This window comes from Perca fluviatilis, chromosome 6 (assembly GCF_010015445.1).
Source record: "Perca fluviatilis chromosome 6, GENO_Pfluv_1.0, whole genome shotgun sequence".
In the NCBI taxonomy this organism is placed as follows: domain Eukaryota; kingdom Metazoa; phylum Chordata; class Actinopteri; order Perciformes; family Percidae; genus Perca; species Perca fluviatilis.
The window spans coordinates 27,011,970-27,039,824 of NC_053117.1; the positions used below are offsets into that span (position 1 = coordinate 27,011,970).

Below are 27,855 nucleotides of genomic sequence, written 5' to 3' on the forward strand. Positions count from 1 at the left end.
AAGAAAATAATAAAAAGAAGGGAAACTACTTTCTAAAAGTATGAACTACATTTTATTCCTCCGGATTTGCTGAGTTTATTTCCATTAACACCATCCCCATCGTTATTTGTGATATGAAACAAACATCCGCGGCGTAAATAGACGCTAGATATGCCTGGACATGTCTCGCTGTATGTAACGCATCCATGTAAAGTAATTTTAGCTGCTGGCATCAGTCCTCCATCTCTTTGCCAGCTGTCTTCGTCACCCACTCCTCGCACTGTTTGTTCCTTCGCGGACTCCGTATGTCATTGTTGACAACAATCATGGCGTCCTCAATGTCACTTCTCGGCTTGGGGCGTTTATCTGCGGTCAATGCAGTTTATAAATTGGTCTTAAATCCTATCAGGTAATTTCATATATATTGTTCTTGCTCGCATATTTAGTCTTTGAAGTGGTTAGGGTGTTAGCTGATGTCAATGAAATCCCGTGTCCTTACAGCACTCGGCTAGCCAGCTAACTAGCTAGCTAACGTTAATGCTAGGTCTAGCTAGAAATTAGTTTAAGAGCTAACGCAATTAAACGTTGCTCAATGTTCCACACATGTGCTGCATACCAGAACGAATATATTCAGCGAGACAGGAATTTTATTTGAAAAACAGACCTCACTGGAAAGATCAATGTCTCTGGCTGTTTTACTACAGCTAACTTCAACCCAACAGCTAACCTTACAGTCAAATGTAGGTTGCTCACTGGTGGTTGCGAGGAAGCTAACAACTAGCATCAAAATAACACGACACAGTCAACGCTTGTTATGTTTAGACACAATGCGTGTTCTTATAATACATCCATGGTTTCTTGCAGTAACAGACACGATCCTGCATTATTTGTCACAGTTTTATATAATATATAACATTACTGGCCATATTCTGTTCCTTTCTATGTTATTCATTGTGTAATGTGCACTTAGAATGACAGCACACTACTGTACTAATAATAATGCTCCAGCAAAATGCGTCTTGAAATTACATCTGTTCATAGTAATGTTACTTGCCTTTGCTGTAAAAATTTATCCAGTGCTGCTCCAAAAATTTTACCCACAGTAATCAGAAAAGTCTTATCTAATATAAAATAGACGTTATTTAATCAAAAGTTATGCCAACCACCCAGAAGTCAGCTGCAGTAAATGAGTTGGTGACAAGAATAAAAACGTACCTTTAAATTTTTGTAGGTACATTATAGGAATGTGCGTTTTCTGGGGTTGGTATAGAGTAGGGAAATACACCCTATAACATTTGATACAATTATATGACAGTAGATACTGTTTGTGACTTTGGGAAACAGTTGCTTGGATACAGCAATGTTATGTTTTCCTGGCAGCAAGGGAAGTTAAATTATGGTTTTCAAATCTGATTTGACTCATTTTACAAGCTTAATGAGATAATCAGTGATTGCTTGGCTATCATATCAACACAGATTTAGTTTGCAGGCCACATTATAATTCTTTAATCTTAAACAAAATATTGGAGAAAAAAGCACCAATAGCAATAACATTAGCCTCAATATTGCCATATTATATTAAGGTACTGAATCAAGAATATTAACAATATTTTATTTTGTCAGTATATCTCAGCTCTAAGCATGTGGCCTGGCAGACATCTGTTGGTGTCAACTGACATATACCTTCATGGATTTTAAACCTGCCTGCCACTGTTGAATTATTAATACTAATTGTGTTATAAGAAGTAGAGATGCACCGATTACAACTTTCTAGGCCGATTCCGATTTTCTTTGAGTTTGGCCAGCCGATACCAATTTTAGCCAATTCCGGCACACACAAATATTTATTTTCTATCTTTTCTTTAATAGAACATTTTGCACAGAACATAGAACATTTTCTGAACAGATAATGGATCACTATAAAATAGAACTATATAAATTACTCCTGGTGTGGGAAACTCACACATCTAAAGTGCAATGTTAGAACCATTTCCTTCTTTTCACATCCGATATCCAACAAAACAAATGTGATTTTGGTTTTTGGTGTCATCCCTCCATGCCCTACTTTTTCCTTGCAGGTGTTGCATATTGCAAACTTGTTATCTTCTGCACACATGCTGAAGAATTTCCAAACAGCTGACATGTTGCAGGTTAATTCACGAGGTTCCCTACATGTGCGAGAATAGTGCGGACACGCGCTTCACACCGCAAGTGGGTACGCGTGACACACGCCGGAAAAGTTGAGAGAAAGGAAAAAGAGACTGTGCTATCGCGTCCGTGTGTCCATGCGTCCTTGAGAACTTATGTTGTCAGTTAATTGTAGCATTGACCGGCATGAAATCGGTATATGTCAGACTGACCTGCCGGTCATGGCCGAGCACGTGAAAACCGGCCAATTCCGGCCACCGGCCGGTCTATCGGTGCATCTCTAATAAGAAGTTATATCTTTTTTTAAACATTTCAAGCTTAAAGTGGCTCTTCGTCATGTACAGAGGTAAATAGTGAACATTTAGGCAGGGCAGTTTTTCATACTCAGTTTACCAAGGTGTGATATATTGCATACTGCAGAAAGACGTGTATTAAGACAGTTTTTGTTACTTTTAGGGTTTGTTTTGCCTCACAGAATGAAACATTGTGAGGCTTTCTATTTACACAATACAAGTGATGGCCTCCTCAGCTTTTATAATTAGTCATTGACCTCCTCTTGCACAAAATGAGGTAGACTAATTGAATAATAGATTTAATTGCCGGTTTAATTGCATTGCTTAACCAAAAGATACATGGTGTTGTCCAATGGTTGTCATGGCCTTAATGTGAGTTCATAAAGATACTGATGGTAAGAAATGCATGCCTTTTATTAAATGAGACAGTTTGTTGGCTAAGAAAGTTGGCTTTTGAAACAAAATGTCTTTAGTGAAGTAAGGCAAAAGGCAGATCAATAGAAAATATTGTAACAAGCTGTTGCACGTGGTCCCTATTTGAAGAATAATACAACTAAAAGCTATTTTCATTATTGATTGATCAGTCAATTCTTCTTTGACCTTTGAACAGTTGCTTTGTAAAATATTAAGTAACCTTGTATAATGATACACTTCATCCTATCATCAGCCAAAAGCTCCAAGCATTTCATTTATAAAACTATGAAATGTAAGAAGTAGACCACCGCTCTAATTTTTTTCTTCATGTTTTAATTGAAATATGAGATTATGTAGCGGTAATTCTTGATGTTAAGGTCATACATTTGAAATAAATGTAAAATTGCGATTATCAAGGCATTATCTGGAATAGCCATTCCCTGTCTGAGCTTTGACCGCACATTGCCGTTTTGTGACAGGACATGACTGCACATTCACAAAGAGCTGCACAGTCCTTGCCTGACAGTTGACCACAGCCAACATTAAGCACGTCCTGTCATTAGGATGAGAGCGAGAGTCTGCCAGAGATTCACCAGACAGAACTAATAGGTGGGGGGGGTTCCCTCCTTGTCTTGTCTCTTCCTTTTCACTGTATCCTCAACCCAACACTTTCTCTAAGATAGTCAATGATTGCAGAGTGCCATTTGTTTGTGTAATTTACTTCTTTGTTTGTAGTCTGCCTTTGGTTGTTTGTCCTCTTCGTGTAACGTCTATCTAATGGTTTTCAGGTCTACAAGCACATCAACATCGAGGCTGGCAGGGAAACCAGGACAAGACACGCAACTTATTACCGTTGATGAGAAATTGGTAAGGATCCCTCCATGGTCAACGTGACACAGAGATTGATGTTTGTCTGATCTACTGTCCTCCAATTACCTTCCTGGAAAAATTGTAACAAACCCCCTGCTCCTAATCCGCTGCCAAAATGAGCTCATTACAGTAGGCTTTTGTAACAATAAGATGGTAATGGCAAAAGTTATCATTGTTTGTTTTTTTGTGTTCTTGCCAGTTCCTCTTCATACTCCTCCCAACTTTTACTGTTGATGTTGAAGTTATTAAAGAAGTTACTCCAACTACTAAACAGTTTACTAAATGTAGTTCAGGTGAAAAACTAGTTTAATATGACAATGTTGGATGCCACTGAAATTCAGATCAGCTTTAATTTAAATTCAAAAAGCAACATTTGCGGCATGGACCAACAAGTTTCATGATCAGTAACGAATGCATATTGTACATTTTATGGATCCACTGGCCAAAGACCACCAGTTACGTACTAATGTACACAATCAGGTTACAGTGTACAGTTTTAATGATGGTTTTTGTTTTCTTATATTTATTCACCCCTAAGCTATATCAATGAGGATACACTTAATGTTATAAAACACCCATCTGTGTAATGCAATACTTTTTAACAATACCCCAAACTACAGCCTCCAAAATGATCATGAAGTTGAACCATCCCCAAAAAAACCTTCAGCATTTGGTTTGAAATTTTTAATTACCGTATTGGTCCGAATATAAGACGACCCCCCCCCTCTTTCAAGACTCATTTTTGGAAAAATACTTTTTGAAGACCAAATATAATTCTAATAAAAACACATTGACTAATCATCTTTTAAATAAAATAATATTTTCAATATCATTTTAGATAAAAGTGTCACATTTAAATTAACGGTAAATATTTCCAAGGCCTTCAGTTCTGGAAATTGGCCTCATTAAGATTTCTCTGGCTGTTTGCATTTTTTGTGTATCATCTCCATGACATCGCCTCGTTGTACTTCCGTTCTAACTTCCAACTTTTAGGCTTTTTTTTGTAGCTGGATATATCATTTGTTGCATCTAAATATGAATGTCTATAATGTTAGTAATAGTGAGATGATTGCTACTAGAGATGTTCCGATACTGCCTAAAACGCTGGTATCGGTATCGGGAAGTACTGGAGTTTATGCACCGATCCGATACCACGTAATAAATTCCTAAAGAAAATCTATGTTAAAGTAGTTTATTTATGTTCTTTTTCCATTATAAGTGACTGTCAAACTGGATAACAAAAGAAAGTTCTGAGGCATTCATTTGTGTTCGTTCATGAGAGTTTAACCTGAGCCAGACAACAAAGATAGAAATCATATCACATCCATACAGGGATAGTAGTATACAGTTGTTAAAACATAATAAAATATTTGACACACTGGTATCGGATCAGTACTCGGTATCGGCCAATACGCAAGTTCAGGTATCAGAATCGGTATTGGGAAGCAAAAAATTGGTATCGGACCATCTCTGATTGCTACAGTTACGCTTCTAGTGATGAATCGGTGAAAACACGTTTTATTTCTCTGATTCATTGCTTTGTTCTAACGCCGCTGGGCGCTCTCTCTCTCTCTCTTCAGTCTATCTGGCTTGACCACATAACATTACCGTGCTTTCGGGCGGTCGTTGAGGCTCCGTCTAAAACTCTGCCATTTCGACCAGCTTTGTAAGTTTGTAACATTAAAATAAAATGGATTATGGATCATTTCATTTCTATAGTTTATAGCTGACTTGACCAGCTGACTTCTCTATTGGCTGTTGAAACAGGTGATGTCCCTTACGTTCTAAAACCAGTTCGAGACGATCACTGTGTCTCTGCATGTTTCAGGCGCTGGCACTAGCTAGCTGTGAGGGACGGTGACTCGCTTCAGTTAGGAGGGCAACACGCGTTTTACTCGTTTCGTGTTTCATCTGTTGTTGTGGTTGTTTAAACATAAAAAAAAGTCTAGACCCCAAATATAAGACGACCTCACTTTTTCAGATGTATTTCCAGGTAAAAAAAACATCTTCGGACCAATATGGTATATATTTATTTGGAGCAACAGATGTTGAGTTTACCTGCACATTTCCAACTCACTGTTCGACAAATTATATCTACTATTCACTCAAGAGACAGTGACCATTAGCAAAGAATAGAGGAAAATGGAGATGAGGCTGGGAATCTCTAGGTGCCGATTTTATTTTGATTACAGAATAATTTTCAATGTATCCTTATGGTTCCGACAGGCTCAGGGCTGCCTTCAGCAGCTAGCTAGCTAGCTTTTCAGACAATGTACTGTAAAGTTACTGACACAACAATGGCTTCTCCTCAAAGTGGTATGGACAGTTTTCTTGGTTGGAATACAGCGTAAATAAGGACGCACTTTTCTGTAGCATGTGCAGACATTTTTCCAGCGAAGCTGACCGCCCATCAGTGAGAGAGGAGTTGGTTTGATGTGTTCTTTCTTAATTCAAAGAAAACAAAAACTCCGGCACTCACAGGTAAGTAAATAATCTTCCTGTTTAGTAAGAAATCATGAACGCTGATGACAGAGCTGAAACACCACATTATATTAGAATATTAAATAAGAAGATAACTTATCTTTGAGTGACAGAGTCTTTGTTTTCTTTGATCCTTGTCACTGCCGTGCAGCAAATACACTGTCTAAGATTTGGAGCTGTGCGGCCTACTTTTCATTATATCTTTCTTAATTCAAACAATGCTCGGCTGGAAGTTTTCATTCTTTGATTTTCTTTTACTGCTGATGTGTGTAAACAGCAGGTTGCGTATTTGCTGCTTGTGAGCTGACCATAGTACTGAAGCAACAATGCTGTAATGAATGCACAAGGGATATCTTACATGTGCGATTTCTGTCTGATGTATGCTATGTCATGCTGTATGTTATCACCTTCTCTGCTGTTTGGGTTTATGTTAAATTGCCACTTTGTGCAATAAAATGGTTAATTATCAACAGTGCTGTGCACTGTAAAGTAAGGCTGAGCAATTTTATCGATTCTGCGATATAAATCGATATTTTTTCCCCCAAGAAAGTATCGATTTTTAAGCCGCGAGTATCGATACATAAGTCCCATTCAAATCACCCGTGTTTACCCCCGTTCACGTTGCAGGAAGAGCGATTTGGTCAGCCAGCCGCTACTGTCACTGTAGAGCAGCAAACATCAACTGGCGGCCCGCCGCCAAAGCTTTTAATTCACAAAATGTAAAGAGGAAAAAATGCGTTCTGTTATTTATCATTTCAAGCATTTAGAGCAAAAACCCAGCCCCCTGTATTTACATCTCTATTCACATGCCGGGATTCTGTACAGCGATGCCCGAGCTCCACACACACTGCTGAGCCGAGATGTGTGCGCGTTAAAGGTTAAAACACGCAGCACCTGACTGGGAACGATACAGAGTTACCAACGGCCGCTGCGGCAGATGAACTCGCGCTGGTCTCTTTTCTGTAAATAGGCTACAATTAAACCTTCGTGAGTAGAAAGTCAATACTTATCACTGCACTCACCTGTGTAGACCAGCATAAACATGTAGAAAGCAATATTTCAATCTGCTCAGTCCACCGCGCTGTTTTACGCAAACACAGCTCTACTCTGCAAATAGCGAATTTTTACAAACAAGCTAAAACAAAAGCTGTTGGTTTGTAGTCTAACTGTTTTGCTTAGGTTCCCGGGAATCTGGAAATTTTGACAAATTCTTGTAAACCTCACTGCTGGCTGAACAAACCAAACTCCGCTAGAGCGGACAATCTGGAGCTACTTAATATGCACGTGAATGACGCGATCGTTATGTTCGAGTGATGTTGATGATGCTGGTTGTATTATTTTGCAACAACATCGTTTCATTGCAAATGAGGCATACATGACGAGTGCATAGCCTGCTTATCAGTCCATTCACCATTAAAGCTGGGCTTTTGGCTTTTCCACGTCAACTTTGCGCTTCAGCGTCTTTGACAGTGACATGTTTACCTGACAACAGCCTTTCTTTCTGCAAGCATTTTCCACCAATCAGGATGCTGCATACTACAATAATTTTTCCATTATCACAGACTTTAACCATCACTCCTCAGTGAACTGCCTCCTAGTCTGAGATCTTTTTCTAGTTAAAGAGCCAGTTATCATTATGGAGTGTCCATGTTTTTTAGGAGTTTGCTCACACTAATACATTATATAAATAAATTTATTCATTAATTCAGTAAGAAAGTGAAAATTTCGAACAAGAATAGGCGTATTAGGTATAAATTCATTTTATTTTCTTTATTTGAAAGTCCGGCCGCCAGAGTGCTTAGAAAAATTCTGAAAAAAATTTAGTTGATGATCCCTGCTGTAGACTCTGTCCAGTCAGAGACATATATTGTGTAATTGATGTTTTCAGTTCAATTAATTAAATCCAAGTAAATGGAACACTCACAAGATGTCACCAAAATCACTCTGTCCCCCCCAGAAAATGATGTAAGTGTATCGAATTATATCGAAACGTATCGTTGACTGAATATCGTTTTTTATATATATATATATATATATATCTCGTATCGTGAGCTGAATATCGTGTATCGTATCGTGAGATTAGTGTATCGCTACAGCCCTACTTTAAAGACGATGCTACTGGTTCTGCCAGTCTAAATATATTTTAGCCTGAATAGGATATACCTCCCACCATGTCTTTATGGTGGGAGGAAACCGAAGCACCCGGAGGGAACCCACGCAAACACGAGAAAAACATGCAAACTCCACAAAGAAAGGCTGGCGGGGATCGAACTCTGCCCACGATCGGTGATCGAACTCTGCAGTGCCAACTTGCTATGAGGCAGAAGTGCTAACCACTGAGCCACCGTGCTGCTTTTCTGGGAAAAGATGGCCCACTCACTTTGTACTGGCCCATCCAAATTACAATTTCTGCCTATGCCATTGGTCTGATAGCTGGTTAAAGTTACATGATTGCCCACAGCAGGTTGACGTTGGGTTGCTTTTCTCCAAAAGTTGAATCAGACTCAACTTTCCCAAAAAAAATCCCAAAATTGAAAATCAAATACCTACCCATCGAACGAATAAAACGGATACAGCCCTAGACATAACTTGCATACTGTACAGGTCTTATCCAGCTGGGTTTTGTCCTCTTCATAAAATTACACAGGGTCCACACTGTCACTTTTACAGTAAATTAGACCGCACAGATTGGAATTAGTTATCTGCTCCATTGTCCTTGAGGCAGCATACATTTGTTAGCTTAAAGGTGCAGTAGGTAAGACTTATAAAACTAACTTTGTCATATTTGCTGAAACTGACCCTATGTTCCAGTAGAACTACATGAAGCAGGTAATAAAAAAAAAAAATAGAATCTGGCTCCTCTGGCACCACCTACAGCCTGTAGTGTGATTTGCAAAAGTCCACCACTCCCTGTTCAGATGCACCAATCAGGGCCAGGGGGGGTGTCTAACTGCTTCTCAATCACTGCTCATGCACATGCATTCATTCTCCCTTGTGGGGGGAGGGGCTTAGGAGACCGTTTTGGGCTTTAGCAGAAAGGGGGGAGGGACTGAGAAGTTGTCGATGTTAAAAAAAATTTGGCTAAGTCCTGGATCTTTGCAATCCTACCTACAGCACCTTTAATCTTACATTTTGGGCTCTTATTATCTAGTTTACTTGGTGATTTTGTCCAGAATCGCCAAGAACTTTAGCATTGTAGCTATTCTTTTGATTTGTGTACACTCCTCAATAATGAAATATGATCAAAAGAGTACTCCACGGCACTTCTATGAATTTGTTGGTCTCACGGTTAACTTAACTGTTGACATTTTGGTCAGAGGTTCAGGTGTGTAATGCTATTAGTCTCAAGCTGCTAGCGTCAAGCAGAGATGAGAGCGGGCTACAGAAGTCTGGTAACCTAAGTTACGTCACTTGAAGCAATTTCTCAGATTTCACACAGCTCCCTCTGTAGCCACAAAAGGCTTTACACAACTTTTTTTTCACATATGTGGTTGAACTACCCAAGACAGTGATTTGTACACTCACCTAAAGGATTATTAGGAACACCCTACTAATATCGTGTTTAACCCCCTTTCGCCTTCAGAACTGCCTTAATTCTTCGTGGCATTCTTTAGAAATGTTGGCCCATATTGAGATGATAGCATCTTGCAGTTGATGGAGATTTGGGGGATGCACATCCAGGGCACGAAGCTCCCGTTCCACCACATCCCAAAGCTGTTCTCTCTGGGTTGAGATCTGGTGACTGTGGGAGCCATTTTAGTACAGTGAACTCATTGTCATGTTCAAGAAACTAATTTGAAATGATTCGAGCTTTGTGACCTGGTGCATTATCCTGCTGGAAGTAGCCATCAGAGGATGGGTATGTGGTTGTCATAAAGGGATGGACATGGTCAGAACGATGCTCAGGTAGGCTGTGGCATTTAAACAATGCCCAATTGGTACTACGGGGCCTAAAGTGTGCCAAGAAAACATCCCCCACACCAGTAAACCACCCCCACCAAGCCTGCCCAGTGGTAACAAGGCATGACGGATCCATGTTCTCATTCTGTTTACGCCAAATTCTGACTCTACCATCTGAATGTCTCAACAGAAATTGAGACTCCTCAGACGAGGCAACATTTTTACAGTCTTCAACTGTCCAATTTTGGTGAGCTCGTGCAAATTGTAGCCTCATTTTCCTATTTTTTAGTGGAGATGAGTGGTGCCCGGTGGGGTCTTCTGCTGGTGTAGCCCATCCGCCTCAAGGTTGTTTGTGTTGTGGCTTCACAAATGCTTTGTTGCATACCTCGGTTGTAACGAGTGGTTATTTGAGTCAAAGTTGATCTTCTTTCAGCTTGAAGTCAACCCATTCTCCTCTGACCTCTAGCATCAACAAGGCATTTTGGCCCCCCAGGACTGCAGCATACTGGATGTTTTTCCTTTTCCAGACCATTCTTTGTAAACTGTAAACCCTAGAAATGGTTGTGCGTGAAAATCCCAGTAACTGAGCAGATTGTGAAATACTCAGACCAGCCCGTCTGGCACCAACAACCATGCCACACTCAAAGTTGCTTAGATCACCTTTCTTTCCCATTCTGACATTCAGTTTGGAGTTCAGGGGATTGTCTAGACCTGGACCACGCCCCAAAAGGCATTGAAGCAGCTGTCATGTGATTGGTTGATTAGATAATTGCATTAACGAGAAATCTTATAGGTGTTCCTAGTAATCTTTAAGGTGAGTGTATATTTATGCTAAATTTTTGTAAAATATTTTATCCACCCTTATCAAAAAGGGTTACCATTTATATACCCATCTTGTGAGGGCAAATAAATTTGTATGTGTACACGTGTGTTACACAGAATATTGGGAAATGTGTTTACATGCCCTGTAGTAACCTGGTTTTCAGCCTCTGAAATGTGGATATTTCCTGCTTTTCTCTCTTATATCATACATATGAACATCTTTAGTTTTGGGACTGACAAAAAAAGGTATTTAAAGACAACACCTTGGACCTTGACAAACTGGGATGGACATTTTTCTGAAGTTTTATAGACCAAGATTTTTTTTTAAAGCAGCGGCGCTAATCATCTAGTTGAATGCATAGAACACTGTTATGTGTATGAAAATGACTGGATAAAGCCAACTGTAACCAATTATTTAAGTTCATGTAAATGTACTGAATGATAAAATTTTGGATTTTTGACACAAATTCCTATGAAGCTAAAATTCTGTATTTTTGTCCATTTACATACCAGTTGGAGACAACATCTGTGGCTTTGTTTCATGACTTTCGGAGAGCAGTCTTACTCTTGTCAACTGGCATGGCTTGGGCACAGCATAGCTCCAAATCACTTGAGGCACAAGTTTCAATTAAAAATGTGTAATCAAAGCTATTTCACAGGTCAATGGGTGACTATGAAGCCATTGTTCTGAAATACCCTTCAAATGAATTATGTGGCACAGCTGTATTTAGCTTTATTTTTCATTTCCTTGGTGCCTCTTTTCATTATACGAAGTGCTAAAGCACAGCCTAAACAGCAATAAGCGTGCATTTGAAGTGACCATGGTTAGAAATGTACCAACTGTACAAAACAAAGAAGGATCTTTGGAGTGAATGCTTTGTCATTAAAAGAAGAAGGAGATAGGAGATAACAGAGAAAGAGGGAGTTTGGGGAGAATGTGGGAGTCTGTTGTGGACTTGTTTGGGGGGGTTTGCTGTGTGTGGGCAGCGTCAGTGCGCTTTTGTTCCAAAGCAAAGCTGACCATACTGGCAGACAAACCTTTGGCTGGGCGGAGTGTCTGTCTCTGTCCTCTCAGTAGGGGCCACTGAGAGGAACAGCAGAGGAGAGGAAAAAAAAGGGCCTCTAAAAAATGGGGAGGGGGTGAAAGAAAAGAAGCTTGCATGGAAAAAAGTTTGTGAGACACCCTGAGACTCACGAAAAATACAGTGGCCACTTCAGTGTTGTCGGCCACAGAGGTTCCTTTGTGGCATGCTGTTGCTGGCGACAGCGGGAAGTACTCTAATTCTCACCCAGACAGACCAATAAGAGAGGCCCTCAGCTGTTTACAGTACAGTGGTCTCCATCTCACATGGAAGAGGGCAATGAGAGCACTCTCCCTTTGGGAATTCAGCATATGTCGGCACGCTAGTCATTCATCAGGCTGTCAATAAGTGTGAATTGCTTTCTGGTTAGACCAATCAAAGGTCTCGATCCACTGAGATAGGTAATGCTGGGTTTGCACGCTGTCCCCCTCAATCAGCATTAGGAGAATGTGGTGTGCTGCTTGTTGTACAGTGAACATTTCTAAATAACCTCATTTAGATGAGGTTGCATTTTGGCCTGGGTAAATTATATTTTGAATTCACTCCAAAAAAAACTCTGTCTGAATGTTTGTGTGTCACTAATATTGTTGTCCTTAGTTCTCATTTTCCCAAAAAATGCAAACCTTGCAGGAACTTGCGCCTCTACAGTTTTTTTGGTCCTCTCTATTACAGTCAAATTTAGGCTATGGAGGGCAAGAATCTCCTGCAGGTCAAACATTTGAACAAATCCAGTGAAGAGGATTTTAATGGCATTTGTGAACAATATTTCAGGAGGCTGCAGACACAGACACAACGGCCAACTGTTTTGATTAGTCATTAAAGGGTCTTTACATGTTTTTATAATAGCAATGGATGAAATTACTGTTGCTCGTAGTGATATAACTACAGAGAAGTATCACGTATCAAGTATCGGCCAATGATGACCAATAAAGAATTCCTACCAGGAGAGAAACTGACTGCAATGGCGGCATTGCTCCGTCTTTTGTTATTGTTTTGATTGAGAGACCCCTAGCAGCAGAAAATTACATATTGTATGTTTAAGTATCTTTGGGTTTTGGACTGTTTGTCAGAAAAAACACACAACTTAATGATGTCACCATAGACTTTAGTGATGACCATTTTTTTTTTTTTACTTTTTCCTGACATTTTATTGACTGAACAATTGATAGATTATTAAGATCGCAGACAGCAGATAAAAACAATAATGGGACAATCATTTATAGCAACCCTAGTTCGCTTCTTTCAAAGCTCACATGAATGACAAAGCCATCTTAAGTTTGATATTTGTCCGAGCAAAACTTTAAAGGCATTGTCTGAATTTCAGATATAATCCTGAATAAAAAGACCTGCATGATGGAGCTCCACTGCCTAAAGCTGTTCCCTACAGTGCCCACTGCTTTTGTTTGTAATTACTGTTTGATTAAGCATGCTGGGCAGCTCCCAGGGTCCGGCTGGCTGGCCACTGATACACGGCTTTACACGGAATGTCTGCGACCTCCTTCAATTAGAGTCAGGCCTTCGCCTTACTCTCTGGCCTTTTGCAGAAACAACTGCGGTTAAAACCTTAGCAGCTGCTTCAATATGCGATAATAAAACATCTCCCACTTATGCCTGAACATCTACTCCTGCTTCAGCTGTGGCCAAGTGCACTCCCTCTCTCGACATAAAGACAACACCATAATCTTAAAGGGCTTGTGAAGCCTTGTTATAGAGTTCTCTAAAGGCACTAGGGTTTTACGAGACAGAGGAGGACAGTTATTAGAGTGCGGGGAATCGAGGGGGAAGAAGGGAGGTAGACGGGGAGAGGAAGAGAGTATTAAATTTGTAGGACCATTTGATCCTTGGCATGTTAAGTTTGCTAATCTGAAATCTTTGTTTTTGTGCGTATTTAGAGCACAGTGCTTGCTTGCTCACATCACATCTGGACAAAAGATGTCGGGTTTGATTGTGGTAACGTTGTGGAGTTTGAAGGCAGGTTGTTGTTGTTGGTTGTTTTTAAAAACCTAAATTGAAATCAGATTAAAAGAGCCTGACTTTGTCAGTCAAGATTTATCATGCAAAGGTATCAGAAACTTCCCTGATACAGAAGTCACTCAAAGAAAGCTGGTTAACATACGATCCTCTCCCTCTTAGAGCTTGCAGTTTGCTTAGTGACACTCAATTTCAGCAGAATTAAATGTTTTTAGAGTGTCATTGGGCAAAGCACCCTCAACCACTGCGACTTCAGACAGGTATTTGCTTTCACTTTTGGCAATTGCAATAAAATAAGCGTGTAGGACAACGAAGACACAGAACCACAATAAAATCCAGCTATGCCAACTATGAGGATATATTTAGCACAAGCAGTTTAAGTCTGCAGTACAGGGGTGTATATTCTCTAAGCCTGTCTAGCCTCAGACACAGAGTGACCTACAGTGGAGCAGACCACATTCACCACCCCACCCCCTTTCCCTCTCATCCTCCTCTCCCACCCTTTCTCCCTCCTTCGCACATAGACAACTTAAGTGTCTGTTTTGTCTGGTTGCCCTCTTATATGGCGCGCTTGTGCAAAAAATCTCTCGGCTCAAGTTTGGAGTAGTGGGTCAGAGGATGTTGGTCTTTGAAGAGTGCCAGACAAGAGGCTTTATTATGTATCATCCACTAAATAGTATTTCATTCATTAACACTCTCTTCCATAGAGATTAAGCCTCTTAAGAGGACTCTAGCCCTGTCAGCGCTGGGTAGTTTTAGGAAGTGTCTAGCTGCTAAGTGTTGTGTTTTGCAGAGCAGATAAAGAAAGGCTTGCTACTTCAGTTTGCCTACATTTCCATTTATTCATGCTAGTTGTTTTTTATTGCTAGCAGCTCTTTTTCTAATTTTACAAACTAGTATCGCAAGTCTGGTTTCTAAAGTTTCTAAAGTAACCTTTTTATTGTAGGTAATCATAACAACAAAAAGCTAATGTAATAATTCCTTACATGATTTTACAGATATTTTATTTCACAACCTAACAAGTGTACTAAAGCTAGACCAATTAGCCAATTCATTTATTAGTTGTAAGGAGATTTTGTCGTCTATGATATTACACTAAATATCTTTTTGGTTTTCTAACGTTGGTCAGACAAAAAAAGACGTTGTCATGGGCTCTGGGAACTTGTGATGTTTTGACGTTTTGCTATTTGCTGACATTCTATAGCCCAAACAATTAATTGTCAAATTGGTAGAATAGTTGGTAGATTAATGAGCAAAGAGAATAGTCGTTAGTAACAGCCTTAATGTGCACTACTAAGTAAATGTGTACTATCATTGCACTGCTTACTAATGATTATTTTCATTATCAATTAATCTGTCAACTATTTCTTTTAATTAATCATTTAGAAAATAAAATGTAAAAATAAAGTGACAAATCATTATATTGCTTGCTTTGTCTGACTAACAGTTCAAAACTCAAAGATATTCAGCTTACAATGATATAAAACAGAGAAAAGCAGCACATCCTCAATTTTGAAAAGCTGAACCCTGAGAATGTTTTTGGCATTTTTGCTTGATATATTATGATAGTTTGGGGTTATTTATAAAGCATTTTACTTAAAAAAAAAAAAAGAAGACATAACTGTTGTCTTTGCAATGCTGTACAACACACAAACAAACAAGTGTGTCTGCATCCAACATATTCATAAATGACCCCCTTCTCTGTCCTTTCCGATCCTCGCTGGTATGTGTAATGTGAGATTTGAGATGACCCTCATGCCAGCTGCTTCTCGTTCTCCAGTGTTGAACCACTCCCACACATGAGGAAGCAACATAATATTTGTTTCTATTAGAGACGCCCCCTCTGTCCAATCAGTAATTGGCACGCTTTCTCCACTTCAAAGATGTCTGAAGGTGGGAACTGGCGGAGGCTGATGAGTGAGGCTCTTGGTCTGGTTATTGCCTGGACAGTGGGGGTCAGGTGGATGGTTTGGGCCTTGTGCACCAAGACTCTATAAAGTGCTAATGGCTGCACTGTACTTGTGTGACGGTGTCCACCATTACCCATAACAATGTGGTAGTAGTTTTGTCTGAGCCAGTCATGCACAGACATCCTTTATTTGTTTATTTGTAGTACTGTTTGGTTACTGTACTAACAGGGAAATACACTCTGTACCTCAAGTTTAGATTTGTAAACCCTAACAAGCCTTAAAAGAAAGGACCACCAGTACAGATGAGTAGACAATTTAACCCTGTATCTGGGCTATACTTCTATAACTGATGATTACTTTCATTATTATATAGATTAATCGGTTGATTATGTTTTCAATTCATTGATTATTTGGTTTGTTGAAAAAAAATTATAGTAAAAAAAGAAAAGAAATTGTCGCCTTAACCCATGGTGATGTCTTTTAAATGTTTTGTTCTGCCCAAACAGTCCAAAACCCAAAAATATTTGTTTCCAACAATATAAAAGCAGAAAAATCCTCACATTGGAGAAGCTGTAACCACAGAATGTTTGCTTCATTAACTGACTTAAACAAAGAATGAGTTAATAAAGTCAATAAAGTAACTTAATGTCTGCCTCACACAGTCTCACTTCTCTGGTTTATTGGGGAGTTAATCATAGTTGAGCCGTCCAGGATCATTGCAAGAACAGATGTGAATTTCCTTTTTTAATGGTTTATTTTAGGTTTGAAATTATCTTTCTAAATAGATGCAAAGGGAATATCAGGTGATTGAGTGAATAAGACAGGCATATTCAATTCACTAAGTGAATGAACAGTAATGTATTCAGAAGACCAGGTCCTGATATCTGCCTTTTTTCAAGTGCTCGTCTACATTTGCTCAAGTACCCCAGTATGAACTGTTATCCTCACCTCTCCATGCAATCAATATTTTCATCAAAATTGTCTGCTTGAAATGCTCATGTTTTTTTGTTTTTTTTCAATGATGCATCATTATTTAGGGACATCTTTTTACTGGCAAACCACTTTTTAACTGCAGCAAATGTAAATATTTACCTGCATATCATCTGAATTTGACCAAATGTATTAAACGATTTGGGTACAGTAGTGGCTAGGAGACCAGTGAAGAACACATACAGTTATAGAGGAAGATGATTTCTATTTGCCTGGTTTCAGCCCAATTTGGTCGTGTGTTGTGCTCATTGACAGCTGTTTCTCTGGTTTGACAAACAAGAGCCAATGAGGTTTGTAGGCGGGGTTAAGAATAGAGATGTCACCCTCCTGTGCCCCCTATTTTTGTCCAGCATGGATGAGATTGACGCAGCTATACAGGTTGTTGGTTGACTTAGTGAAACAACAGTGGATTGCCTGGCAACCCCACCATGACAACCAGACTCCTTATAGTTACTGCTCCCGGCTGAGAAATAGCCCAACACAAAACTCCCTGTGAAACCACAACCTGTCGTTTTTATGTGAGCCGTCATTTGGTTTTAATAACTAAGATGTAACATGTTAGTTATACATTATATTATTATATTGAGCTTTAGAGCTGTATTTTTTTTTTTACTTTTGCATAGAGCTGTTTCCAGTCTTTATGCTAAGCTTAGCTAACCGTTTCCTGGCTGTAGTTTCATATTTAATGGTATCAGTGGTATTAATAATTTCATCTAACTCTAGCCCAGAAAGCCAACAAATGCATTTCACAAAATGTATATCAGCATATTTCTTTGACTGACATGATAGGAAATATTCGTCATCCACTGCTTATTGGTAACAACCCGAACAGAAAAAGCTTACATGGATAGGACGTTATGCTGAATAATTAAGTGAAACAAAATAGTAATTTTGTCTGATTATAGCTTTCTCTTGTTTTTCAAATATGTTAAATGGTTTCTACCAAGTGGAATAAGATGGATATCACATCTTGTAATCAGTTTAATTGATTTTCTCGATCTACACCCAAGCTTATTTACAAATACGAAGGAAACTTCTGTAAGTGGAGAAATGAATACCAAGATGGAAAAGTTGAAAAAGTTTTGTTTCGTTCACATTATTCCGAATACAGTTCCTTCCACAAATGTTTTGATTTAGAGGCAACTCTGCACCAAGAAAACTATTCCTTATACTTTCCTTGCTTTTTGATATCTTGTTATTTCCTTCAGTTTTCCCCACTTAAGCTTATCGAGGTCTTTGAATCTTGTGTACACCGAAATCTTCTGTCCCAGGTCTCTGTTGGAGCATTAGGGGTACCAGCTTTCAGCATTCTGGTGGGCCCAGCGGCCCCGCAGCGACAAGCCCCTATGCTCTTTATTTGGCACGTAGCCTGGAGGTGTCAGAAATATCGACACGCTTTCACGTGACGGAGACTTTGCCAGCCTTTTTCCCCCCTTTCTTAAGCCCAGCATTCTGCCTGCCCAGCCAGGTATTGTAGGGCCCCGTGAAGGCCCTGTGAATAGTGTCAAACTTGATAGTTCTCATTTTGCTTCCTGTACGTGGCAGAAGAAAAAGTGCCCACCGAGTGGGTTTTCCTTTTGTGATGGCCCTCTCTAGTCTTCCTGGGAACACACCACATTCCAGCCCCAATCATTCCCTTTGTGAATCCGGGTATTGTGGGTGAGTCTGTTATGCCGATAACCCTCCTAGCTTTCAGTGTAATGCATGCAAGTATCATAGAAGTCTAGACTCTTATTTTTGCAAACAATGCCAGATAATGAGCAGAGTGTTTTCAGTGATTTGGCAGAGCTTTTGTTTTGACACATCCTCCCTCATTCATGAAGAACCTTTTGTGCTCATCCACGCCTAAGATGTGATTTAAGGTCTGCTACATCTGGACAAATTATTGCGGCAGTTTACCATACATGGGCCTCATGTGTCAGTTATGGTTTATGTAACGTACATACGCGTAACCATAGTCTGGCCTGCTAATCCCAAGGGTATAATTTCTAATGCGTCTCGGAGAGGGATTTTCATGCATATATATCCCCCAGAACACACCAGACCACAGAACTGTTGAATGTTTCTGACTGCAAATTTGATTTACCTCAACTCAAACGGTCCTTTTTGTACATGATCTTTTCCCCTCCAAAAGTGTTATGGTTCACTGTGTACAAAGTATTTTAATTGTTTTTGGCTTTTTCTCCAAAACTCACCAGGAAGTTTTTCTTACCTCTGAAGTACAGATGTTTTTCACATTATCCATTAAAAATAAAAAAAACTTACTGTATATCCTGCAGAAAGCAATGTTTCAAAACATTTTTGATCACCTGCTGCAGCTCCAAGATGAACACCCCTTTCATTTTGTTGCTCTCTCACACTGTCCTGTGTGTTATTGTGTCATGAACCGTCCACCATTACCCCCTTTGGGTGAAGAGAACATGTTTTCCTCCTCTCTGTGACAAGAAGGAATTGTTAAGGTTAAGTAGATAGGGCAGCCGGAAATAATTACCAAGCACTTGTGAAGTCCCCCTCTCTTTGTTCGTCTTTTCCCTTTCATTTTAACAATCTTTTCAATGTGCAGATCTTGTTTATGATTAAATTCAGTCTGGTCTTGCAACTGAGCATGGCAAAAGAGGTTTCAGTGAAACAAGCAGTAGTTTAGCAGTTGGACCTGTAATTTACTAGGCTTAAATTGCAGTGGAAGCTCCTTTGCCAAAGGAAAGGCGGGCTTTTGTGTAGAGTTCATGCAAAACGACCCCCTTTCTACAAATCAACTGGCAGATGACAGACAATGATGAAAATTTTATTCTTTGAAGTTGTAATGGCCATTGAAATGTGTAAAATTCTTGTATTGAAAGGAGAGCGCCCTGGAAAGCCCTGAGTCTTGGGTGGCTGGTGCCTGCATGCTGGGAGGTTGGTCTGTGTTTTGTCGCCGACTTCCCATTGCTTGTTTGCTAATTCCCTGAAGAATTGGACCAGATCCTTGATAGGAGCTTGAAGGGGCTCCAGTTGCTCAGGAATATGCATTTAGTACGCTCAAAGGCCCCTCCTCCTTCTCTTGTCGCGTTGGCCTACTTTCTGATGGTCTAGAATAAATCACCTCAAGTATTAGGCATTAATTTCATCCACCTCGATGCAAGACAGTATGAATAACAACATAAAGATGGCTATTATGTTAAATTTGTTCTCTGAATCCAGTATCAAACCTTTCACATATGTAATCTATGTTTCTTATCTTGGGTTTCAGTTATACTAAAATTGTAAACACATTTAAAGCCTAAAAAACTAAAATGTGAATTATTGAACAAACTTCTGAGAGAAGTTCTCAGCCCATTGAACACTGTTGTTGGATTAAATGCAACATTAAAAACTAAATCACAGCAAAATTCTCACAGGTTAAAAAAGCACAGGAAAGTATTTGTACTATACTAGTATATTTATTTGTATTTGTAGTTGCAACAGTTGTGTTGGCTGTGACAAAAATTAACACCAGATCTCAAAAACAATAAAAGTACAACCCAAGCTCTTGGTGTATTTTAAAGTATCTATAAAAAGTGTTCACTCCTTGGATTCTTCATGTCTTCTCTAAGATGTATTAGAGCTATTTTTGACCCCGAGATTTATATTCACTTGAAAAGTGAATATAAATCTCTACAGATGGATGTGAAGTACAAAAATATAAAATATAAAGTACTTTTTATAGCCGCTAAACATTTTCCTAACTCCCATTTTTCTACACTGGGAACCCGTTGCCAGAGCTTCAAGTTGTATTTTATAACACCTGCAAGCTAACTGTCAGATGACCTTTTTCCAACAAACACACACATATATCTTTGCATGAACTCTTTGTAGAGGAAGAGAAAGACATCAGTCACAAAGTCAAATCAAAGTCTGAATGGTTCTGAACGACCGCCGGCTGCTCTGCAACCAAAAACATGTCAATTTGTTATTTTCATACCAATGGTAGCATAAATAGGATGCTTTGACTACTTTTGGTTTTTGTTTTGTTTTTGAGTTAAAGTTCCATGTTTTATTGCTTACAAAGGGGTGGCACTGATTAATTCTCCATAAATCATTTACTTAATATACATTTTATAATAATAATTAATTATTCTCTGTAGTGTTAATGATCGTTACTGGACAATAATAACTTTACTTGCATAGTAGAGCTGGGCAATATATTGCTATTATATCGATATCGTTATATGAGACTAGATATCGTCTTAGATTTTGGATATCGTAATATCGCGATACGACATAAGTGTTGTCTTTTCCTGGTTTTAAAGGCTGCATTACAGTAAAGCGATGTACTTTTCTGAACTTACCAGACTGTTGTAGCTGTTCTATTATTTGCCTTTTCCCCACTTAGACATTATGTCCACATTACTGATGATTATTTATCTAAAATCTAAGTGTGAAGATATTTTGTTAAAGCACCAACCCTAGAATATCGCCGCAATATTGATATCGAGGTATTTGGTCAAGAATATCGCGATATCTGGTTTTCTCCATATCGTCCAGCCCTATGGCACAGCACCTTTAAAAATGTTTACAAAGTGCTTTGACAGAAGAAACAAAAGCACATACAAATCAATACACATAATGTATATACACATCATTGTAATAGTGAAAATAGAGGATGGGGCAGCTTTAAAGGACAAAAACGACAATTAATAAAATGAAATTAACAGGTGATAGGGTAAATAGAGGATTATTAGTATTACTTGGTTTTTAAAGTTTTCATTCAGTCCTTTGCCCGCATGTTTGCAAATCCGTAGCTGGACTCACATCAGCATGAACGTGTTTGTAGCATTAAGTGCGATCGAACGAAGTCACACTTGGTTGTAGGTCCTTTCTGTAAATGAGGTAATTCCCATCAGCAATGTTACTGACAGTAGGGTGTTCTTTGTTCCTGTCTGTCCCTCAGGACATCACCAGTCTAACAGGAGTCCCAGAGGAGCACATCAAAACACGCAAGGTCCACATCTTTGTTCCCACCAAAACGGCCATGCAGTCAGGAGTCAACGGCACCAAGAAGTGGAAGATGGACTTTGACACCAGGGAGCGCTGGGAGAACCCGCTGATGGGCTGGGCCTCAACGTAAGAACCTGCACCTGCCAACTTCTACAGCACATACACTGAAATGAGATTATTCCTCTTTTCATCCTACTTTTACCAAATGATTTTCGTTATCAAGTCAAGTTTAGTTATATTGCCCAAACTCTCAAAATTAGTCGCCTCAAAGTATTTATAAATATATACATTTGATAAATTCTTGGTGCTGTGATCCCTCCAACTATGGTCTGGTGCCTTACAGTGTAGCAACCTGTTCCTGCTCGCTTCTACGGCGCATCCCTGGGAATCCAACATGGTTATCTCCTCCAAGGAAGATGCATGGCTTTGCAGCTGGAAAAATGGTAACATTTATTTAAGAATTTTCCAATATTTTACATGGAAAAGCATGCCTTTTGTATAAAACAAAATATAACAGTGAATGCAATGCCTTTACTAATAATGGCTAATTGGTTCAGTTTTAAAAACCACACACACAATAATGATACACACACACACACACACACACACACATATTCCTTGGACTTCTAACAAAATCAGTCAGTGGAAAGATCAGACTGTTAAGCCTACAGTAAGTAAAAGTTTAAATAAACACAATTTAAGGAGATTTTTAAAGATTTTTTTATTAAAATTTGTTGGATAAGAATTAATCGTTGGAGGTACCATTGTTAGTAGGAGGATTGGGATGCTGATAACAAGTTTGTTCACATTTACTGCATCAGAGAGTGATTTGGTTGGTGCAGGAGACTAGATTTAATCTGGATTAATGTGCACTTTGATCCCATCGTACATTTTTATTATATATACACTACCGGTCAAAGGTTTTAGAACACTCCAATTTTTTTTGTTTTTTATTGAAATTTTAGCAGTTCAAGTCCAATGAATAGCTTGAAATGGTACAAAGGTAAGTGGTGGCCTGAGGTTAAAAAAAAAAGTAAGGTTACCCAAAACTGAAAAATAATGTACATTTCAGTATTTTACAAAAAGGCCCTTTTCAGGGAACAAGAAATAGGTTAACAACGTAAAGCTGTTCTGCAGCCATGGAGGTTGATCAAGCTTTGAACTTTGGTGCTACCAATTCCCACAGGTGATCCAACATGTCTGGATTACTTACAACCCCCTCTGTTTGTATAAAAGTATTGTTGGAACACACTGTGGTACCATATGCTCGTGAGCATTATTTGAACAGTATAGTACTGCAGAAAGTAGTGTGTTGCTATAAAAATGGCGGGGAAAAGGCAATTAACAATGGAAGAGAGACGGAACATCATAACACTTAAGAATGTTGGTCTTTCCTACAGAGAAATTGCGAAGAAAGTCAAGGTGTCAGTAAGTACAGTATTCTTCACCATCAAATGGCACTTAGAAACTGGGGGAAACTCTGACAGGAAGAGGTCTGGCAGACCCAAAGCCACAACAGAATCAGAAGACAAGTTTCTGAGAGTCAACAGCTTGCGTGATAGGCGGCTCACAGGACAACAGCTTCAAGCACAGCTTAATAGTGGTCGTAATAAGCAAGTCTCAGTTTCAACTGGAAAGAGAGACTTGGAGCTGCAGGTTTGATAGGTCAGGTTGCAGCAAGAAAGCCATTGCTAAGACGTCAGAATAAGAAAAACAGGCTTGTCTGGGCCAAGAAACATCGTCAGTGGACTACTGAAGACTGGAAGAAGGTGCTATGGACTGATGAATCAAAATTGGAAATCTTCGGTTCATCACGCAGGATTTGTGTACGCCGTCGAGTAGGCGAAAGGACGGTTCCTCAGTGTGTGACATCAACTGTCAAACATGGAGGAGGCGTGACGGTCTGGGGCTGTTTTGCTGGATCCAGGGTCGATGATTTGTACAGAGTGAAGGGCACCCTGAACCAAAATGGCTACCACAGCATTTTGCAGCACCATGCAGTACCCTCTGGTATGCGCCTAGTTGGTCAGGGGTTCATCCTACAGCAAGATAATGACCCAAAACATAAGTCCAAGCTATGCCAGAACTACCTTAGCAAAAAAGAACAAGATGGCAAGCTTAAAAACATGGAGTGGCCAGCACAGTCACCAGACTTAAACCCCATTGAGCTGGTTTGGGATGAACTGGACAGAAAAGTGAAAGCAAAGCATCCTACAAGTGCCACACATTTATGGGAACTTCTGCAACAGAGTTGGGAAGAACTTTCTGAAGAATATTTGATTTCCATTGTAGAAAGAATGCCACGAGTGTATTCAGCTGTTATATCTGCCAAAGGGGGCTACATGATTTTTTTTTTTTTTTTAACTTGTTCATTTGTTCTATTCTTTCATTTCAGAGTACAATAAGACATTGAACTGCATGAATTTCAATAAAAACCTGGAAAAATTGGGGTGTTATAAACTTTTGACCGTGTGTGTGTATGTATATGTGTGTATATATATATATATATATTATATATATATATTTTTTTTTTTCAACAGTCAAGCTTACATTATTGTTTATAAAAATGATATACAGTACAGGCCAAAAGTTTGGACACACCTTCTCATTCAATGCGTTTCCTTTTTATTTTCATGACTATTTACATTGTAGATTCTCACTGATAGCATCAAAACTATGAATGAACACATGGAATTATGTACTTAACAAAAAAGTGTGAAATAACTGAAAACATGTCTTATATTTTAGATTCTTCAAAGTAGCCACCCTTTGCTTTTTTATTAATAAGGGAACAAATTCCACTAATTAACCCTGACAAAGCACACCTGTGAAGTGAAAACCATTTCAGGTGACTACCTCATGAAGCTCATTGAGAGAACACCAAGGGTTTGCAGAGTTATCAAAAAAGCAAAGGGTGGCTACTTTGAAGAATCTAAAATATAAGACATGTTTTCAGTTATTTCACACTTTTTTGTTAAGTACATAATTCTATATGTGTTCATTCATAGTTTTGATGCCTTCAGTGAGAATCTACAATGTAAATAAGAAAAACATTGAATGAGAAGGTGTGTCCAAACTTTTGGCCTGTACTGTACATAATACAATATGAGAATGTTTACAATGTATTTGTGTATATCAATGGATAAATGTATAATTGAAAATGGAAGAAATTCAGTTTTGGAAATCAGATATGTGATTCTGGAAAACAGAATCTATCTTTTAACCCTCTAAATACTTAATTTTATTTTCAGGAAAGATACATGTGTAATCAGATATTTTCTTCTTTTTTTTTTAAAGATTCTTTTTTTTTTAAAAGATTCTTTTTTTGGCGCTTTGCTGCCTTTAATTGATAGGACAGCTAGGTGAAAAAGGGGAGAGAGAGAGGGGGAAGACATGGCATAAACCTCCAAGTATACAGTGCCTTGCGAAAGTATTATTCGCCCCCCCTTTGAACTTTTTGACCTTTTGCCACATTTCAGGCCTCAAACATAAAGATATAAAACTGTAATTTTTTGTGAAGAATCAACAACAAGTGGGACACAATCATGAAGTGGAACGAAATTTATTGGATATTTCAAACCTTTTAAACAAATAAAAAACTGAAATATTGGGCGTGCAAAATTATTCAGCCCCCTTAAGTTAATACTTTGTAGCGCCACCTTTTGCTGCGATTACAGCTGTAAGTCGCTTGGGGTATGTCTCTATCAGTTTTGCACATCGAGAGACTGACATTTTTGCCCATTCCTCCTTGCAAAACCGCTCGAGCTCAGTGAGGTTGGATGGAGAGCGTTTGTGAACAGCAGTTTTCCGTTCTTTCCACAGATTCTCGATTGGATTCAGGTCTGGACTTTGACTTGGCCATTCTAACACCTGGATATGTTTATTTGTGAACCATTCCATTGTAGATTTTGCTTTATGTTTTGGATCATTGTCTTGTTGGAAGACAAATCTCCGTCCCAGTCTCAGGTCTTTTGCAGACTCCATCAGGTTTTCTTCCAGAATGGTCCTGTATTTGGCTCAATCCATCTTCCCATCAATTTTAACCATCTTCCCTGTCCCTGCTGAAGAAAAGCAGGCCCAAACCATGATGCTGCCACCACCATGTTTGACCGTGGGGATGGTGGGTTCAGGGTGATGAGCTGTGTTGCTTTTACGCCAAACATAACGTTTTGCATTGTTGCCAAAAGTTCGATTTTGGTTTCATCTGACCACAGCACCTTCTTCCACATGTTTGGTGTGTCTCCCAGGTGGCTTTTGGCAAACTTTAAACGACATTTTTATGGATATCTTTAAGAAATGGCTTTCTTCTTGCCACTCTTCCATAAAGGCCGAATTTGTGCAGTATACGACTGATTGTTGTCCTATGGACAGAGTCTCCCACCTCAGCTGTAGGTCTCTGCAGTTCATCCAGAGTGATCATGGGCCTCTTGGCTGCATCTCTGATCAGTCTTCTCATTGTATGAGCTGAAAGTTTAGAGGGACGGGCCGGGTCTTCGTAGATTTGTAGTGGTCTGATACTCCTTCCATTTCAATATTATCGCTTGCACAGTGCTCCTTGGGATGTTTAAAGCTTGGGAAATCTTTTTGTATCCAAATCCGGCTTTAAACTTCTCCACAACAGTATCTCGGACCTGCCTGGTGTGTTCCTTGTTCTTCATGATGCTCTCGCTTACACGGACCTCTGAGACTATCACAGAGCAGGTGCAATTTACGTAGGGCACTTGATTACACACAGGTGGATTCTATTTATCATTATTAGTCATTTAGGTCAACATTGGATCATTCAGAGATCCTCACTGAACTTCTGGAGAGAGTTTGCTGCACTGAAAGTAAAGGGGCTGAATAATTTTGCACGCCCACTTTTTCAGTTTTTATTTGTTAAAAAGTTTGAAATAGCCAATGAATTTCGTTCCACTTCATAATTGGGACCCACTTGTTGTTGATTCTTCACAAAAAATTACAGTTTTATATCTTTATGTTTGAGGCCTGAAATGTGGCAAAAGGTCGAACGTTCAAGGGGCCGAATACTTTCGCAAGGCACTGTATGTGCGCCTGCTCTACCCACTGAGCCAACCCGGCCATGCGTAATCAGATTCTTGAAGATAACCTCAGAGCCTGCTAGCCAGAGACTAGCAGAGACCAAACCAGCATTGGCATCAGGTGATTGTGATTAAAATACTTTTATTGAAACAAAGATGTGTCTGATGACGACGTGTGGGCCTCACAAGAAATCAAGTAACAAAACATTAATTTGGATGGACTAACAAGATCATAATACCATTCCAAACAGTCCTCTTGCGTTAGGAAAAGTTTAGAACAGTTGATGTAGTTTTCAGTCTTGGTGCTCGAACCGGAAAGTTCACTTTGACTCCGAGAACTGAACCATCTGGGAAAGTTTGTTGAAACTAAGCAAAGGAAAACTGGCTTATTCTGTTTATTGCACCATGAAAGTGATTGGTGCTGTTCTGACTACACACAGCCTGTTGATGTCTACAAAACACCTCATTGTGTTTGGAACTCATCCAAAGTGAATATACGTGACGTTCTCGCCCCCATCACTTACTCTGATGTTTTTCCTTCAGGTTGGAGCTACGATATAACAGAGAAGATGAGCTCAAAGCCCCGGGTGAAATCCTACGGCGCAAACTTCTCCTGGGACAAGAGGACCAGGAGGTCTGCTAAGTAAACTGAAGACACCCATCTGTTAGTTGGCTTGACCTCAGTTTGTCCCACAGCAGATCTGTATCATTATTGTCAATAAATTCATAATTATATACGTGTAAACCAAACTTTTGGGTCATTATTGCTTTATTCGTCAAACATTCACCTCATTACTGACTACCAAACGTAGTCTACCAAATTAATGAAGTGTTTGTTCTCTGAGTCGAGTTGTGCAACAGCAAAACAAAGGGGAACATATTACAATTAGAACCTGTTTAAACACAGGGATAAATATATCTGGAGGCCAAAACCAGTGAGTGTTTGTTTCCATCCTGTTACCTGAATTGTTTCCGTGTTTAGAGAGCTGCATAACTGGAA

The 27,855-nt window shown here is 39.2% G+C and overlaps 2 protein-coding genes across 3 annotated transcripts in view; one reads left to right on the forward strand and one right to left on the reverse strand.

The window, feature by feature from the left end:
• The first annotated feature begins 240 nt into the window (after positions 1–240).
• ndufs4 (NADH:ubiquinone oxidoreductase subunit S4) lies at positions 241–27,605 on the forward strand. The gene is given in 5 exon segments (XM_039804611.1): positions 241–388; positions 3,623–3,701; positions 21,770–21,954; positions 22,204–22,259; positions 27,399–27,605. Coding segments are annotated over 5 exon segments (528 nt in total). The 5' UTR covers positions 241–284; the 3' UTR covers positions 27,503–27,605.
• arl15a (ADP-ribosylation factor-like 15a) overlaps positions 21,881–27,855 on the reverse strand; it is a 140,624-nt gene continuing 134,649 nt past the window's right edge. The window contains exon 9 of one of the 2 annotated variants that reach the window (XR_005639600.1): positions 21,881–21,966. The gene's annotated coding sequence lies outside the window, so the exon portion shown is untranslated. Of the gene's footprint in view, positions 21,981–27,855 lie in introns of both variants that reach the window. The other variant, XR_005639601.1, reaches the window with a different exon arrangement.